Source organism: Heterocephalus glaber, unplaced genomic scaffold, assembly GCF_053883595.1.
Source record: "Heterocephalus glaber isolate CG9 unplaced genomic scaffold, H.glaber_assembly_v1.0 deba00001442, whole genome shotgun sequence".
NCBI lineage: Eukaryota > Metazoa > Chordata > Mammalia > Rodentia > Bathyergidae > Heterocephalus > Heterocephalus glaber.
In genome coordinates, this window is record NW_028258296.1 from 11,453,464 (window position 1) to 11,472,654 (window position 19,191).

General features: G+C 37.3%; 1 protein-coding gene across 9 annotated transcripts in view; it reads right to left on the reverse strand.

The window, feature by feature from the left end:
* Slc44a5 (solute carrier family 44 member 5) overlaps window positions 1-19,191 on the reverse strand; it is a 357,115-nt gene that overhangs the window by 33,228 nt on the left and 304,696 nt on the right. For all 9 annotated transcript variants that reach the window (XM_087212920.1, XM_087212918.1, XM_021255531.2 and 6 more), the window contains 3 exons: window positions 10,144-10,228; window positions 3,588-3,713; window positions 2,630-2,690 (listed from right to left, as the gene is read on the reverse strand). In XM_087212920.1, the coding sequence (XP_087069046.1) occupies window positions 2,630-2,690; window positions 3,588-3,713; window positions 10,144-10,228 (272 nt within the window). The remainder of the gene's footprint in view (window positions 1-2,629; window positions 2,691-3,587; window positions 3,714-10,143; window positions 10,229-19,191) is intronic.

The following is a 19,191-nucleotide window of genomic DNA, read 5'->3' on the forward strand; positions in this document are numbered from 1 at the left end:
TGTCTCTCTTCCATTTTCATTTACATAGCTTTTTGGGGGGAGTAAAAAATGGAAATTCTGCAGCTATCTAAAGAGGCCCATAATTTGTGGACTGGTGTAATTGCTAAGAAGAGTTAAAATCACAGTTCAATCTTCTATGTTCTTATTTTGATTAAATAAAATCATTGTCTCCTTACAAATCTGCTACCTAAAATATTTTCAAGCCTCAATTTTAAATGAAGAGGTAAGGAAAGTCAGAATTGGATCGTTTTCATAACCTTTCTTATAAGAAGCAGTACTGATTTGCATACTAAGTTTAAACCCAAAATCATTAAATCAGGAAAAAAAGAAATACTGTGTGTCTCTATAAAGCTCTTCCTGACTTTCCTGGATCTGCTGCCCACCCACCTCCACCTTCTGTAGCTCTTACAGTACAGCTGGTTCTTTCTGGGCCCACCCTATCTCTCTCATGTTCTTCCTTCCCCTGCTGTGGCTAAGTTAACATATTATCCTCCACCACTTGCTTCTGCTCACCCTCAGTCCAATCACATTTCTGCTCTCCTCATGGAAATTGCTCCCCGGGAACCCCAATGACCCCATTCTGCTGGATCTCATCATTCTGCATGGTGCTTGGCATTAGTAAAACTCAGTCAACATTTGCTGTTAACTGAGCTAACTTTTCTGAGCCTTGGACATGGTAGATACACCTTAGCTTTGTGACACTGTTTCCTTGGCTTATGTGAATCCGTATTCTCTCCTGCTCTTTCTTTCTGTGGATTCTGTCCCCCTTTCCCCTCTAAATATGGGTTTTCCCACCCAGAGACACCCTTAACCTTGTTCCATGTAATATTTCTGGGCAATCTCATCTAATCTGTTAACTCCCATTACTTTATACATTCACTCTATATTTGAAAAGTAGAGAAAATAGAAAAGAAGATACAAAACTAAATATCATCCTACCACATATAATGAACTATATTAATATTTTGATGAATTTCCTTTCAATCTTTCTTCTACAGATCTTCTTTTCCTTTGGGAGTCAAAGTTATACAAGACATACCATCTTTTCTCTTCTTTCTTTCTCTTAATATTACGTTTTTTCTTTCATAAAGTCTTTAATGAATGGATTTTATTAGGTGCATACTATTCTACTAAGTATTATACTTGGTCCCCAAGGAGGAGAAGTTGATGGCTATGTATAGCTCTATGTTTCCCTCACTAGACTGTGAGGAGCTATGCCTTACTCATTTTTTTTTACCCCAAGGTCCATTTTGTGTGATTTATCAGCCAAACTGTACTCATTAGGGCAAGGACTGTGTCTTAATACTTTTATACCTCCTACATGTTCTATAACTAACCATTTGCTTCCACATTTTTGCATAAATATTTCAATATTGTTCTTGGCCGTGACAGACGGTTGCTGCCCAGGGCTTCCTGTTCAGTTGCCGTTCATGGGACCCATATCTCTGTTTCCGGTCACTAATGACCCAGACAGGTGATAGGAGTGTCCCTGACTTGTATTTGGAAGTAGTTACGGCGATGTACTAGATATTCTGCAGAAGGTGATACCTATACCTATTGCCTTTCTTTTATTTTAAAAACAATATATACTCATGGTGGAAAAATGGAGAAACAAAAAAAGAGGAAATAAGAAGTAAAATGACTACAGTTCTGCCACCTCCAAAACAAGTCTTTAATATTTTGGGATACTTCTATCCAATCTTTTTGAGTAGTTTTTTTCTCTTAATGCTGTTGTTCATTTTAGTTGTTACATGCTTGTTCTTATAATGTATATAACAACTTCCCTTTTATTCAACCTTAAAACATAAATGTGCATGTTCTTGTAATCCTTATGTTTAATATTTCTAGAATATTTAATGACTGCATTGTAATTTGTAATTATTTCCTTGCTTTTGGATGTTAGAGAATCCTTTCTTTCTCTTCCTCTCTGCTTTTCTTTCTTTTTTAGTTCTTTTTAGTTACTTCAAATGAACATTGTGATGGCTATTTTATGTAAGGTTTTTTTCTCTCTAGTTCGTATTATATTATTTTATTTTTTTCTAAAGTGAATCACTTTAACATGTTAAATTTAAAGAAATAAAATATAGATTAATTCAGAAGATAAATAAAATAATCCAAATGTCAAATTACAAAGACAAGTATTATTTCCCACCCCTCTTCCCTGGGCATTTTCTGAACAAATTTTTGGGCTGAATCCAGGAGTAGGTGTGAATGAACATATCTGTGTGTATATTTATGTATGCTTGTTCAGCTCCAAATAATCAATTTGATTGGCTTTTTAAAAATCAATTTTTGGGCCCGAAATTTAGCTCAGTGGTGCTGTAACTGCCTTGCAAACTCAAGGTGCTGAGTTCAATCTCCAATACCCTCCCCCAAAAATCAATTTTTTGAATTTTTGTGTGTTAATGTAGCAAAACCCAAAACCTCACAGAGCTCCAGCAAAGCATCCCTGTCTTGAGTTATGAGCATGGGCTTTACTTTGAACTTTCCTAATTAATTCTGGGACCTTGGGCCAGTCTTATGATCATTTTTGGCCTCAGTTTTGTCAACTGTAAAATAAGGAAATCTGAGGTAGTTAACAACTTCTTGCTAGATTATGTGCTTCTAAGGTAAAATAATTACCACATACAAGGTTTGCTTGGAAAAACCGCGGTGGGACAGTCATCATCCATTAGGACTTCGGGGAGAGACTGAAATAGAAGGAAGACTATGTTCATATTTCACAGGCTATGTAATGACCACTTTGACTCTCAGTACTAAAGTTTTGTTCTTTAAAAATGTGACTTCATGGGGCCGGGGATTTAGCTCAGTGGTTTCGCCACCTGCTGCGCAAGCGCAAGGACCAGAGTTCGATCCCCAGTACCAAAAAAAAAAAAAAAGTAGCTCCATAAATCCCATTATTCCACACAAGATTATCACACACAAACTCTAGTTCAACAAATTTTTTTAAATGGCCTAATTATAGTTAAACTGAATGAACAAAATAAAAATAATAAAATCAGATAATAAAATTACACCTTCTGAAACACGGCACACCCATGAAAGTTAATATCTTTGTCTAAGCTACATTTTTAGTCTCTAATCCATCACAGTTTTCTGGAAAAACTGCATCTTCTGTAATGTAAAAGCCATTAATATTATTTAACATAATGAGGTTCCAGAAATACCTTATAAATCCCAAACCTAGGTAGGGTTTTTTTTTTTTTTTTAAAGAGCAGTTATCAACTTATGCTTGGAAACAAAATTCTTTTTACTAAGTTGCTATAGGGTTTATCAGTACCTTAATGAAACGGTGACTGCTAATAACATTAAATCCTTGCTCTGGACTGAAAAAAATGTCCATTCAGGTATGGTAATAGTTGAAGCTAACTTACCAGACTTAACAGCTTTTCGTAACACTCATGTCTACACAATGATACTTTATAAATGAGGTATATTTAAATGAGTGTAAACATGTACTTGTGTTTTAATGCAGTGGTGCCTAAGTAATCATTTCCTAATTCGAGAGCTTCTCCAGTAACAAATGATCACGTTACACTTGAGACTGAAACAAAAGTTAAATTCTCCAGTTGTCAACTTAGACACACCTTTGCAGGCTTAGCAGTGGACTTGCAGAATTGACGGTAGTATTCCCAGTAACTACTGTTCTTTTTATACAAAATTTGCATTTCGACGTAGGTTAAAAATGTTTCGGGGCACTTGGAGACACAGATCTATAAGAAAATGAACACAATGATAGGAATTGAGTTGAGAACAAACCAAGGAAGTATCTATAAGATTAGACTTTTAAATTGTCCACCAGAGGGCCGGGGATTTAGCTAAGTGGTTTCGCTGCCTGCTGCGCAAGCACAAGGACCCAAGTTTGATCCCCATACCAAAAATAAATAAATAAATAAATAAATAAAATTGTCCACCAGAATAAAGAGCAAAGCTATGTTTCGCATCTAAGGAACTTAAATCAGTTTTCTCACTTAATTTTGTAAAAAATTAAACTCCAAGTAGAGTTACCAATATCTACTCATTGCTCTCCAGTGTTGATATTGTGTTAAAACAAGATATTGTACAGTGATAAACTTATTTTTTAGCTTTTGATTTTGAAATAACTGTAGTTCCACATATAGCTGTAAGAAATAAGAGACTCCATGTACCTTTTACCCAATGGTAATAATTCCATAACTATAACAAAATATTACAAGCAGGAAATTTATATTATAACAGTCAGCAAACCTTATTTAGATTGCACTAGTTTCATAGCCATTCACTTGTGTGTGCCTGCAGTGGCAGGTGCACTTCTGTACAATTTTATCGCATGAGGAGACTCCTGTGACCATTCCCATAGGATAATAATGAGCTTTTGATAAAACATTCTCTTAGGATTTTCTGAATTAGTAGATGAGAGTGTAATTCAAGATTAATTTTGTCTGTGTAGTTTATGCACATTCAGGACTGGACTTTTGCTTCCTTTCCTTTATATGAACAATACAATGATAGTGTAACATGCTCTGAATATTGATAATTTATGCTACTAATAATTATTAATGCCAGTGAATACTCCACAATCATTCTCAAAAACATAATTAGAGTTTGGTCATTGTAAGAAGTGAATTAAGGCCATTTGTTGCAATTAATCATTACTGTAGTCTTTTAACACTATGTAGACCTGGACAGAGAGCTCACGCATGCAGTTATTTTACATGAATGAGTCTGGGGCCTAGCAGGGCCAAACCCTCTCACTATGCTCCTCCATGGACCCCCCACAATGTGACTGCAACCTAATTAGGAATTCCATAAACAGAAGGCAGCAGGAATTTTGCTTCTGTTTATAATAATAATAACAAAAGAAAGTCATAGGAAGTCAAAGGAGATGCAGTTAGCGTCAAACATCTCTCCATCAGTTCGGCTCCTTCATGTGAAGTCCTCGGCCCCAGCACTCCCTCTGCCTACTGTTCCTCGGTAATTATTCTTGTTGCCTGAGCCCCGCAGGTGGTAGGCAAAACCACGACTCCTGAGCCAACATCACTTCTCTATCGCTTGGGTGGTGTTTCTGCTCTACACAGGACACTTGCTGTTGACCTCACAGCTAGGTTAGTCAGGCGATACCTAAATGGATATCTCAAATCTCACAGTTAAAATAGTTTTATAGCAGCAGCAAACCAGTGTCTTGTGGGTGCTTTGACACAATAAACAACTCATCTCCACCTTCATGCCTCCACATGCATTTTCTCCTTCTCTGCTTTTCATTCACACACACACACACACACACACGCACACATGTACAATCTCATACACACACTCATACTCTAGAGGAAATATTGGCAGTCTCAAGGTACCAATCTAAAAAAGGTAAGAAACTATATAGGGACATTCACAGCATTCAATGTGTTCGGATATTTTGGAAGGAAGTTAAGGTTATTAATGCAAATGTCAAAAGTTCACCCTGATTGGAGCTAAGCTGAATAAATCATTAACATGTTGGGAGATACATGACAGATATTTAAGCTTTGATTATTTACTTATTAGAAAATGTTGAAGGATAACTGATCTAGTTTCCCTGTTGGATACATGTCAATGGATTTATAAAAGTCAGTACGGAAAGAATTAATGCTTTCACAGGTTATCAGTATGATAACTTTCACTGAGTTGGGACCATGGCATTTTCTTTTTTCGTTTTTTTACTAGTACATGGTTGCAGTACATAATGATTTTTTGTTTGTTTGCTTCTTTGTTTTTTTTTTGGTACGAGGCATGGAACTCGGGACCTTGTGCTCGCGCTTGTTTGTTTTTTGAGAAAAGGTCTCACTTTGTAGATCAGGCTGGTCCTGAACTCACTATGTAACCCAGGCTGGCCTCTTAACTCATGGCAATCCTCCTGTCTCAGCCTCCTGAGTGCAGGGATTATAGGCATGCGCCATCACGCCTGGCTAATGATTTCATTTATTGTGGGGAGTTAGTACATGTACATAAAACATCTTAATTCTTTTTTAGTCCCTCACCCCTTCCATCCCTTCTTGCTCTTTCCATCTCTTTGGAACATGAGAATATCTGTGCTTACAAACACACACACAATGCATACTACATATATAAAAGTATGCAACACACATAAGAAAGCAATTAAAATGGTAAAAAGTGGTTTATTAAAGAGAATTACATCAAATTTCATTCCAGACACAAATGAACTGCTAAACAAACAATATAGCAACTGCTTTTTACTTTCTGTCTCTATCAGACCAATTTGTTTACTTCAAATAGGATGCTGATTAGTAGTAATCAACATATAATTAGCCAAAAATGAAGGTCACATTGAGATTGGGTATTCTAATTGATCAGTCTGTCTTTTAAATGCTTATGACACATGTCTGAACCATGCTGGCAATTAACAAAAACATAATGCATGCATACAACATTGCCTGGTAGACTACATGAAAAGCTAAATTATATGCAGCTAAAACATGTCCTGACTCAATTCTGACTCTATGTACCAGAAAGGGCACACTGAATATAGATTTTTTAATCACTATTTTTACATCTTTGATTCAGATATAGTTAACACTCCAGTATAAATTAAGATCTGGTATCCGGGATACGGAGTTGCATTAAAGATTAAAACACTATTTTTTCTATGAAGATGACCTAGTATATCATTTATGAAACACAACAAATAAGCATCTTGTGCAAGATTTTTTGTCTTATCATAGGAATGATAGATTTGTATAGTATAGTGGAAAAATTCCTTAACTGAGAGTAGGAAGATATTCATTCACTCATTTATTAATTCATTAATTGTATAAATGCTTACTGATCATCTACCCTGAGTCTGTTTTAGGCCCTGGGGACTTAGTAGTGAACAAAACAGAAAAAAAGTCTTTACTCTCAAGCAATTTGTCTTCTGAGAGGGGGAGACAGATAACAAAAGATAAGCAAAATGTTGTTATAAAATGGCACTAAATGCTGGGGGGAAATAAGGTTAGAAAGGAAGCTGGAGAGGGAGGAGTGAGGTGCTGGCTGGGTGAGACTTTAATCTAAAATAAGTAGGTCTCACTAAGAAGGTAGCATTTGCAGAAAGACTTTAATGATGAGGATTAGTGGAGGAAGAGGAAGAGGAAGGACTGGAGGAAGAGGACTCTAGGCAAAGGGAACAGCAGAATCAAAGACTCAGAGGCAGGTTCCCAGGATCCTTTAAATAACAACAGATGGTCATTATGAGCCAGGTGTGGTGAGCAAAGGGAGTATCACCAGTCACCAGAGGGGTGGTCAGACCAGAAAGGATCTTACAGATCACTGTTAGGACTTTGTCTTTTAGTAAGAGTAACAGGAAGATACTGGGACACTAAGCAAAGAGGATACTTAATCTTACCTATATTTGACAAGATCATCTTGGCAGCTGGGCAGAAAAGAGACTACAAAACGACAGAGTAGGGGAAGGATAGAGGCAGAAAGAGACCACGCAGGAGATCACTGAATAATCTAGAAAGAGATCATTGTTCCCTGACCAATCAGGGAAGAGATGGTGAGCAGTAGGCTGGTCCAGCATATATTCTCAAGGAGACCAAAGAAATTAGCTCACAGTTCAAACATGGGAGTGTGTGAGAGAGGCAACAGGATGACTCCACTGTACTTGGTACTGGTGTTAAGTGAAATAGAGAACATTGTTGAGAGTGTGGAACCTTCTAGGGGACCAATCCAGAGATTAGAAATTCAATTCTGGACATATTAAACTTGAGGTGTCAACTAAATATCCCAGTAGAGATACTATAAAGGTTTGGAGTTTAGGAAGAAGATTTATTTGGAAGTACAAGTTAGGAAGGGCAGCATATAAAATGGCATTAAACCCATTATGAGATCAACAAAGAAGTAAAGCAGACTTAGAAAAGGACTGAGCTTTGTGGGGAAGAGAACACCAATGTTTAGAAGATGCTGTTAGAAAAATAAAGAGAAATCAAGAGAGGAGACTGATGGGGAGCAACCAGAGTTGGGAGGAAATACAGAAGAATATTGTACCCTGGAAGCCGAATGAAGAAGGGTTGGTTAAACATTGCTGCCAGAGCAAGCAAATGTAGATTGAGAACTGACCATCTGTTTAATAGAGAGGTCAATGGTATAATTTGGGGACAACTAGACTAGAAATAAAAGGCTAGATGAGAATGTAAGGAAAGGATTCAGATACAGTAATATAGACAATCTTTGAGGAGTTGTGCAAAAAAAAAAATAGAGGCACAGAGAAATGGAGAAGCAGGTGGAGGGGTCTGAGATAGGAGGAAAAGGCACGAAACTGTAGAGTAGGAGAGTGGGGTGGTGAATGGATGACGGGGGTGCAGCATCTTGAGGGACGATGGCATGAAGGACACTCTCCGGACAAGGTCCTGAACTTAAAGAACCGCTGTGTTTTTTCTCCCAAGAATATGTTTAGGCTTAGGCATGGAGCAATCAGAGAGCTACACTTAGTATGGATGAGGTTTTTCCAGAGAAGTAGACTCAGGGAGAGAGGACAAAGGAACTGGGAGTTTATGTAAGGGTGTTGCTTCAACAAGGGATGGTGACATCTAAATTAGGCGAAGAGTCAAGTGACAGCATGAGGGAAATGAAGGGAATGTTGAAGAGATAAGGGTCAGTGGTTTATTGTTAAATAACAATAATGTCAGTGAAACAGAAGAAGCACTGGAGGTGGAATATTAGATTGCAATGATCAGATACTGCAGTGCTTGAAAGTAAGATTACAAAGAGAGGTAATTACTGCTAATGACAAGGTTAAGTTTTAACCTTAGGCAAGTGTGTAGAGGTGGTGATAAAACTAAAATATCAAAATCCCTGGTGGGCTTTAATCTCAGCACAACTAAAATTTCAAGTCTTCAAGGGAGGTGAAGAAACAAAGAAATACAACAGATCCATGAACTAGTTCTAGGAAAGTCTTTAGGTGTGGTATTGGCACATGGAACTAAGAAGCAAGTTGGTCAGAAGACTGGTAAGGTTTTGAGGTCATCAAAATGCCAAAGAAATAACGAGCTACCCTAAAAAATCCTTTATCAGTTAAAATAGTCTTTAAGGCACTAAATTTGTACAACAGGAAGTCACCTTCAAAGCTCTATGGCCTATAGAAGGACCTACTTTGCACTGCTTATCCTGGTAGCTAATGGACAGGAAATAGCCTCCCAGGTGGCCAAACAAAGGGCCTCAGGATGAATGCATAAGGGAGTTCCTCTGAGAGAACATAATCCAGGTCAATAAAGGACTGTTCTCCCTCACCATGCCCCAGAGACTGCTGTGCAGGTATCTCTTCTCCGTTCCTGATGGGAGAGTTATTCTAATTTTCCTACCTGCTCCCTACCATGCAGTTAATGTCAATATCTGATGGAGAGAGGATCAGATGCATCACACACAGATCCTGGACTGTAAGTTAAAGACAGTACTCAGTGAGACTCTGGATGCTCCTTTTGGAAGAAGAGTATTCTGGTGGCCAGAGGAGAGACCATGGAAGACCCAACTAACTGTCCATTGAGGTTTGTGCTTCTGGATCCGTGGTAAGAAGGGTCTGCTTAGCTCACAACTACCTTGCTTGATTTCTTCCTCCTTCCATGTAGGTATGATCATACCTATTTTATGAGTATGAACATGAGTAGAATTGTTATGTGTAACTCTCCGGATCCAAGGCTTTTAAGAGTGGTGCTTATTTATCTTTACTGTCTCCTTCTGGCAACTGGATGCAGATGATGAAGAGGACTTAAAGGATGGAAGAACCATGAGATAAAAGGAACCCGGGGAAGCATGGTCCACTGAACACAAATACCTGCCTTGTACCATTATGCTGTCAAAACAAACATTATTGTGTTAAGTCACTAGAGTTTCTTATAGGAGCTAACTTTAGCTTTCCTAATACAATATTAATGCTGAGAAAAAATATATCTATTTCTTTAGGCTTGTAGTTATTTATTTATGAAAGTAGATGCTTGGATAAAGTAATCACTAAGGTTCCTTAGCAATTCTAAAATAATTAATCCCTGCCTAGTTTTGATTGCATATAAACAAAACTGAGATAATACTTGTGTCTTTTGATCACATATACACAGGAGTCATATCAAATTTCTGAGTTCTTTTATCCCAAAATGTTCAGACCTGCTACCGTCACCAGCAAGGCATCTTCTTCCTTACCTGTGTGGTAGGGCACTGTAGGTTTATCATCACAGAGGGACTGGCACATCTTAGCAGGTTAAAATAAAACAAAACAGTCTTGTTCCTGTTTAGAAAACATATTAAATAATCTTTTTAGTGACCATGGAAATGTTCCATAATATTTCAGATCCCAAAAATTTTTAATGTATGACCTTTAAAACTTAGCTTAATTTTCTTTAGACAGCTGCAATATATTCTCACTCTTCTCTTTAAGCTGTCTAATAATTAAATCATCTTTTTATAATTGTAAAAAGTTGAAATAATCAAATTGTTCACCAGGAAGGTATTGGTTAAACACAAAATTGTACATTCATGAATTGGAACATTACATGGAAAATAATACTGAAGAAGATATTTAATGGATAGAGAAATTAATAATACATTAAATTTAGGAAGCTACTTACTAAAGAGTATTAAAATATGCTTGATCATAACTGTGTAAAAAGTGTAATCAATTATATGTAGAGAGAAAATATTGTAGCTAAATGTTGGGTTGTATTCGTTTAGTTTTTTGTGATTTTATGGATTTCCTAAAACCAATGTTGTATTATTTAATAATCTGTAAGTTACTTAAATAATTCAATTGATATTTTCATTATTGAAAATTAGAGTTAGTGGCAGAGTAATGCCCTCTGACTATTTTCCACCACTAGCTTTGAGTGAACTATTACTCTGTTATTTGACAAGCCACTGTTCTGTTTTGAATCTCAATTTCCTCATTAGCCAAATGAAGAGAATACTACCCCTGTCTACTGCACAGTGGTGTTGGGAGGACCTAAGATAATGTGTAGTGGACTCAAGAGAAGTAAATGCCCAATCTTAGTATACATAAATAAAACTTGGGGTATTTATTAAAAATGCTGCTTCCTGACCCTCCTTGACCCTTGAGAGCTCACATGTCTGGCTATCGAGCCCAGGAATTAGCAGTGTCCCCTAAGATTCCCAGTGGATTTAGATCGAGGTGCTTCATAAAATGCACCTTAAGACACATGGCCCTCATTACTCAACGTTTCCCAGCACCTTATCAAGTCTTTCATTAATTAATTTGACTACAGGCCCAGCATAAATAGACATAATGGTCTGCTAAGCAATGTCTTTCCCACTGACCCAGAATCAGTAAGAATGACCCATCTGAGGATAAAGAAAATCCTCCACAAGAAGTCAGGGCTAGCTCCTTCCATTGCTCTTGCCTCTTTTCTGGCCCTATCTACATAAGCAAAAGATGAGGAAATGGAGCAGAGAGCACAGTTGGAAAGACACACAGGTCAGATGTAAGAGGAGCCCCCTAACACTGAAGAAAGGGTGAGTTATCTTTCCCAGTTCCAAATCCTAGAAGGCTCTGAGAGAACGTCTGCTAGACTAAAGGTGCCTATAGGAAGGGCAGACTGGAGTCTCATTTCCAGTGTGGTAGACCTGTCTCTCTGCCTATTTGAGCAGGGAGAAACAAGACCCAAGAAGAACACAAATGAGTTGAGAAAGTTCAGTGGAGCAGAAAGAAGTCAGCAGTGAAGCAGCTTGTCCTGGTAGGATGTGCAGACAGGCAAACGAGCTTCAGCGCCCGCCTGTGGTGGTGCCTTGCCTGACAATAAGAGTCTGTGGGGCAAATCACCAGGAATGAAGCTGAATACATCTGGAGGAGAGCAAACCAAAGCTGATATCTCACACCTAACAACTGTCCAGGAAGGACCTCCCAAGAAAGCTCTCCCCTGTTCTCCATAAGAAAGCCTGTCTTTGGATGCTTGCTCCAAAGAAGGTACTGATAGCTAGTCAGTTATGTCTTAGCCACAGTAACAACAGCATATGGGACTAGGCTGTGGCCATCAAAATAACCGACAACCCTCTCTTTCTCCTCATAATACGATTAAAGAGAATCAGAAAGGAGAGACGTGGAGAAGCAGGCCAGATACTCTCCAGACTCCATCTCCTTTGCAGGATCAAAGTGGAGACTGGAAGAAATTAGATGTAAATTTTAACTTGGGCCAGGCTAAAGTTTTAACAACAAAAAAATGTCTGAAAAGCTACGTAATCTCCCTGACATGTCAAAGCAAGAAGGGAAATTTGAAAAAACATGGTTAAAAGCAATGATAGGAGAAAAATAAGCCCACGTCATGTAGGTGTCCCACTGAGTTCAAATGGCTCGTGCGGCTGGTTATAAATTCACACATAGTAAGCACAGGGGTACTTAGGGATCTGCAAGTGTCAGCTTAGCTTCTCACCACTCAAGCAACTGCAGCATTCACACATTCTCACTGAGCATATGATTCACATTTGTACCTAAGCAAATGAATAAATTATCACATGTCATGGATCCTTGGTCCCTTAGGAGAAGTTAAAACTGTGAATGGAAAATCAGTAAGTATCAAGAGTCCACCAAAGGTAAAATTGATTTATAAACTGCAAAGTGCTACATAAACTCAAATTATTCAGCAGCTTATGTTATCCTCAAGGGTACAATTCAGACCTTATCCAGCTTTTTATTCCTACCTTGCCAGAATGTTAGCCTAGTACTTGGCCCATTCTAGCCACATATTAAATATTATGAAATGAATGAGACAGATTCCAAAACAAATTTTTTTTTCAGTCCTGGAATCCTCTTTAATTTTTCAGCACAAACCTATAGTTATTCGACCATGGTCTCTTTGATATCCTCAGATTTCAGTGAGCCTCAGATTCCTTAGGCACAAAGCACACAGTGATGGTTGTAACTGAACAGTTTTGAGGAATTCATTGAGGAAGTATCTCCTTGTTTAATGTAAGTTATGTTTCTACCAGAAATAAAAAAGAAGCAACTGCAAACTATAAATTTAAATTATGCATCAAGCTCTAAGGTTCATCTCTGTTCCTGAAATACACCGGAATAAAATAAAAGTACCAAAAAGGAATAAATCTCATCTAACTAGCTAAGAATATGGAGGATGAGATTTGCTCACATTTGCACAAGAGTTCAAAAGTTTCTGGAAGAAGGTATGCACATGGGAGTGTGTTGAACAATGAATGCAACCTACTGGGCGAACAGTGAATACATCCCTACCGAGCCAGGATTTAGCTCAGTGGTTCTGCTGCCTGCCTCGCAAGCGCAAGGTCCTGAATTCCATCCCCAGTCCAAAAAAAAAAAAAAAAGATTTGCCTGTTAGAAATCATGAAAAATATTGCACTAAGGGTTGACAATGAGAAATGTGGCCAAGTGGAAGGAGATTAATTGTAGATTTATGTAATAATCTCCAGTGCAAATTAGCACATCTGTACTTCTGCACCTCCTAGAATTCCAGCATCCAGGAAAAAGAGGAATACCTCTTATTGAATGGACTTTCTGAGAATAGCAAAGGTTTCTGTGAGATTTTGTATCCCAGGCCACATTATGAAGTAGTGTGGCCTGATATCTCGTTTCCCAGATGAAATCTGACAGCCAACATGACCCCATCACTTCACACAGTGCAGAGGCCCCCCCTGGAAGACTGAATTAGGAACACAGCAGCCCAGGAAACTCATACAAGTATCGAAGTCCTCCTTCCTGTGATAGGAATGGATAATCAGCCAGCATCAGGAATATAAGAGGAATCAGAAAGCAAGAGGAAAGACAAAGGTAAGCAAACAAAAACTGATGCTGGATGAAATTAAAATAATGTAAGATATGGTTGATTCAAAGTAATTCAAGCAGCTTATCCACAAAATAAAACTGTGAGGTTACTATAAAGGAAAATCTGGAATAAGCAGGTGTTTATAGAGATTAAGGAGATGATTGACAACAATTTTTAAAAACTGGAAAAAATGAGAAAATTTAGAATGAAGAATAAAAAGACCTGGAAAATATTTCTAGGGGAGGGGTGGAGAGGCATTGGGATGAACTGAAGGTATAACTAATAATTCCAGAAAACAGAGCTAATAAAGTGCAAGCTACTAGAAAAATAACAGAAGAAATTTTTCCAGATATAAGAATCATACTTAAAAGATTCTTCAGAATTAAATTTTCAGAATTGAAAGATTCACTGAAGATTGACCCAAAATAATTTTAAAAAGAAAATATGCATTAAATTGTGAGATTTCACAACACCCAAAATGAAAAAATGACTTTAAACCCTTAAAAGAGGAAAAAAGTCACCACAAGCTATGTGAATCAGACTGGCATTAGATGTACTGATGTACACATTTGATCTTGTAAAAGAATAAACACAGGAAGTAAAAGAGGGAAGAGAAAAGAAAAATAGAGAGAAAGGCAGGAAGGATAATATCCTGCTACATAAAGAGGAGCCAAGAGAAAAAAAAAAAGAGGAGCCAAGATACTGACAAAAGTGAGCAGGAACAAGAAGCGGAAGTAGTAGTATATTTTTCAAAGTGACCACAAGGAAATCTAAATGTAGTAATTTATTTATTTATTTATTTATTTTGGGGGGCGTGCCGGGGATCAAACTTGGGTCCTTGGGCTTGTGCAGCAGGCAGCGAAACCACTGAAGTAAATCCCGGGCCCTAAATGTAGTAATTTAACTGCCAAACATAAGGATCAGGAAAAGAGATGATATAAAGGAGTTAAATCTTTGTTTTCCAAAGCTGGCTGTCTGTAGATACTTTCAAAAGTTAATAAAGCATACAACAGAAGAGTAAGAATATGATTTGAAATTATACAGAAATGACTGCCAGATGAACTAAAACACTGAGAGAACATTGTCTCTGTGGAATAAAATTGTGAGCAAAGAGACTTAAGATGGGAGGTCACTGCTTCTATTATAAAGCTCTTCATTACTGTTTGATTTGTCTTTACATTCATATACTGATCCAAATTTTAAAATGTAAACCAAGTTGGGGACCTGGGTCTGTAGTGTGTACAACTGCATGGATCTGTGAGACACTCTTGCATTTTGTGGAAGGTTCTTCAGTGAAATGAAGACAAAGCTGTTATTGTTTCACTCAGATCCCAAACTGAACAAAAAATGTAAATGAAAGCGCTTTGTCCTCTTCACTTTTCCTGTCTCATTTGAACTAGTGGGGTCTTTTAGTCTGTCTCATTTGGTAACGGTGCTGCATCAATTTCAAAGTTGTTTTAGCACAACCTTTGCAAGCTGAAGTTTTTGTAGTAGCCAGAAGGTGGCATTGAAATCAATCAGGTTCTTGCTTTTTAGTGGAAATCTCAAAGAAAAGGTCTATAACCTAAGTGTCATGAACAACTTCCCTGAAACTGAAAGACAGAGAAAGTTACACAAAACAACAAACGCTTATGTTTTGCTTTGAAGTCTCAGCTTCTATCTTCCTGATATTTTAGAAAACTCCCAGTGCTTTGCCTAGAGTCCTTCTGGTTTACCACAGATAAAGCACAAAAGGTCAATTTTACATTGCAAATATTACGGTACCTTTTCTAAATACAGAGTTCAAGTTCAGTTATAGGGAGTATCTTCCAGAGGTGAGAGTCAAAGGATGGACCAAAGCACATCCTGACAATAACAAGTACAAATATTCTAATGGTTACAGTTGAATAAGCATATCCCTCTGGTTAGGAAATAAGCCCAACTGCTAACACATTCAGATGTGTATGCCTTTCCTTTCGGCATAGAGGCACACACAGTTACTTATATTATTTAATGATTTTTTTTTACCAGTTCTGTTCAAGACTTTTAGGCCTAGGTTAAACATAAAACCAATTTCTTCGCAACTCTATGTATGTAGACTACAGGGCACAGGGTTTGAGATTGGAAAGCACTACCGTTGCTATTTAGTAGTCAAATGGACCTTAAGAAGAACTCACTTTTCTGAATTCCAGTTTCCCAATTTTCCACATGAGAGTAATAGTAAGGATCCACACTTAGCAGTGTTGTTACAAGGACCTGATAAGACCTTTACTTTAGGAGAAAATCACTTATCTGAAGTAGCCCTTTATTCTCATTCATGTAGTAATGCAAGTACTACAGTGCCAGACAATACTATAGGTGCTAAGGATACAACAGTGAAAAAGAGAATGTTCCTGACCTCAAGGAACTTTGGATCCTGTCAACAAATTCATAATTTGGATAAGTTAAGGAAGTGATAAATACTCAAGTCAGTAAATTGGGGTCTTGAAGGAGACTATGGGAAAGAATGGAGGGCTGCTTCACATGGGATTATCATATGGTACTTGTTATGGTTTTGATCTAAAATATCCCTCCAAAATGTTCAGAGGTGTGACTTTTGGAAGAAGATCGGGTCATTAAGGCACTACACACATCAGTGGATCGATCCATTGATTGGTTCTTAGCTGAATGTGCTGTTAGGAGGAGGGGACCTAGTTGGAACTGGTGGGTAGGGGTATGACATAATGTGGTGCGTGCTTGTTTCCAGCTGGTCCCTTCCCTGTCTCTCTGCTATCTGGTTGCCATAAGTTGAGCAATTATTCTCCCTTCTGCTATGCTTTTTCTGCTTGAGATCCAGATGACTATCGACTGCATCCTCTGAAACCATGAGCTAAAATAAACCTCTCCTCCTTTAAGTTGCAGGTGTCAGGTATTTTGTTCTAGTGATAGGAAAATGACTAATACAGTACTTTAGTCTTAAAACAGAGCACTAATAAAACATATTACCATGAATGTAATAGATTGAAACCAATGTTTTCTGACTCTGTGCCTGAAGACTAGGAGACCCCTGAAGAGTGGCACAGACCTTTCTTATTTATTGGTGCATCTATGAGTATCACATCGTCACCAGTCCATTGGAAGACCTCAAAAAACAGTACTTTGTAAATAGAAAGAACTATGTAAATTTCTCCTAAATTACTGTTCCCTCATTTAATTTTTGCCTCATTATCAGGAAAGTAAAGCCATGTGGGTGTGTCCCATGTCCAAGGGTCAATGCTGAAGGAGTTAAAGTCAGAATTTGACTCCAGGGTGAGTATTCTTCTGACAAAATGTTTATCATTTTTTAAAAAGAGGGCTTTAATAACTAAAGTGATTGATTGCTTCAGTTACTATACTTTTCATTTTTTATGTTTTGAAAATTTGCAATGAAGCATAATGCATATTTTGGTAGAAAATTACAGTGCATATAAGCATATAAATAATAAAATAATATTACTCATAATTAGATTTTGTAACTTTATAGTGATTATCTCCCAGTAAGTTTTTTCATAGTTAAGAAAAACAATATTTTTCTGTATACGTATTGACTATAACAATTGAAATAGTTCAAGAAAGTTTGAAGAAGCAAACAGAATGGTCTTTTAAAAATGTAAAAGGAACTGGCTCACTCTCAATGAACATCAATATTTCCATGGCTTTCTCTGCACTTATAAATAATCTAAATACCTTATCAGAACTCATAGGATCCACAAAATCTGATTTCTACCTGTTTCTCAAATGATAGCTCATTGCACTTTCCTCTTTGTTATATTCCAGCTTCTTCAGCTTCTCTCTCTTATTGAAATATCTTGTCTCAACACTTTTGCCCTTCTTGGTTCTGCCTTAAAAGCTCTTCCCAGGGCTTTTCAAAGTCTGGCATCTTTGTACTCTTCATAGCTCATGTGAAAAGTAATTCTTTCCTATGAAAGCCCTCCCCGAGCCCTGTAATCCTGAGAGAACCCTCTTCCATGGCACATCAATCATTCTCTAACAGGCTTCATTTTTGTTTTTCCCTCCTAGTATTTATCCCTATTTAAAGTTTTCTTGTTTATCTATATCTTTATCTCCAATGAAATGTAAATTGCCCAAGAGCAGGTGGCTTGTCCAATTGTTTGCACTCTACCCGTCCTCTTTAGGATACCATCTGGGATTAGATGGAGCTCAAAAAATATGTGAGGAAATATAAAACTATACTTCTTTCTCTCGGAAGTAGTTACTACAAGCATATGTGTATCCTTTCAGGCTGTTTTCCTTGGAGATATAGGTGTTTTTATATATGTGGATATAAAGTGTACAAGTGCATAAACATACTTACAAAATGGAACTAAACTTGTGTGTCATCTCATAGGCATATTTCCATGCAAAAATATAATACACAATAATTTTCAAGGATTAAATGATATTTTATTATATGGCCCCATCATAATTCATTTAATTAATCTAATGATTGACACATGGGCTATTTCCATTTTATTCTTACTATTACATAACACCTGCTACAGTTTGATCCGAGTGCCCCCTGAAAGCTACATGTTGAAGGATTGGTTCTTATCCTGTGGTGCTACTGGGAGGTGGTGGAACCTGTAGGATGTATGCCCAATTGGAAGAAGTGAGGTCACTGGGGCATGACCTTGAAGAAGCCACTGGAACCCTGGCTCTTTCTTGTCTTTCTTTGCTTCCTGGCTGTCATGAAGTGAACAGCACATCTCTGCCACATATCCCTGCTATGATGTACTGTGCTGTCACAAAGTCAAAGGAACAGGGCCAAGTGACCATGTACTGAAACCTCTGAAAATGTGAGCCAAAGTAACCCTTCGTGTCTTTAAGTTGCTTTTCTTGGATCTTTTGTCACAGTAATGGAAAGCTGATGAACACACTACCTATAATACTAGGGAATGTATTCATATTTCTATAAGATATGACTCTGGGAAGAACTTCGGAATCATAGAGTGTACATATTTGATAAATATCATCATATTACACTATCACTAGTAGAAAATGAGGTGGCTATTTCTCTTCACTCTACCCAGCAGTGGGAATTTTAACCTTTTAAATTTATTTGACAATCTAACAGGCAAAATAATAGTTATTAATTTGCATTTTCTTTTTTAACTGTATTTCAACAATTATTGGCCATTATGTTACTTTTCTTTTTCTTTTTTTTTTTTTTGGCACTGGGGATCGAATTCAGGTCCTTGTGTTTGCGCAACAGGAGGCAGCACAAGGTGGTGTACTTTTGATAAAATTCTTCAAAATTTTATTATGCTTCTGAATTTTGCTATTTTGTTCATTAAATTATAAAAGTATGCTATTTTCAAGATTAAGGCAAGCCATAATCATGAAAACCCCCCCAAAACTATAAAGAAACATTAGCAGGAAAAAAAAAGAAACATAAGCAGAATCAACTGTTGAAATTATGAACATAATTTTTTTTTTTTTTTTTGGTACTGGG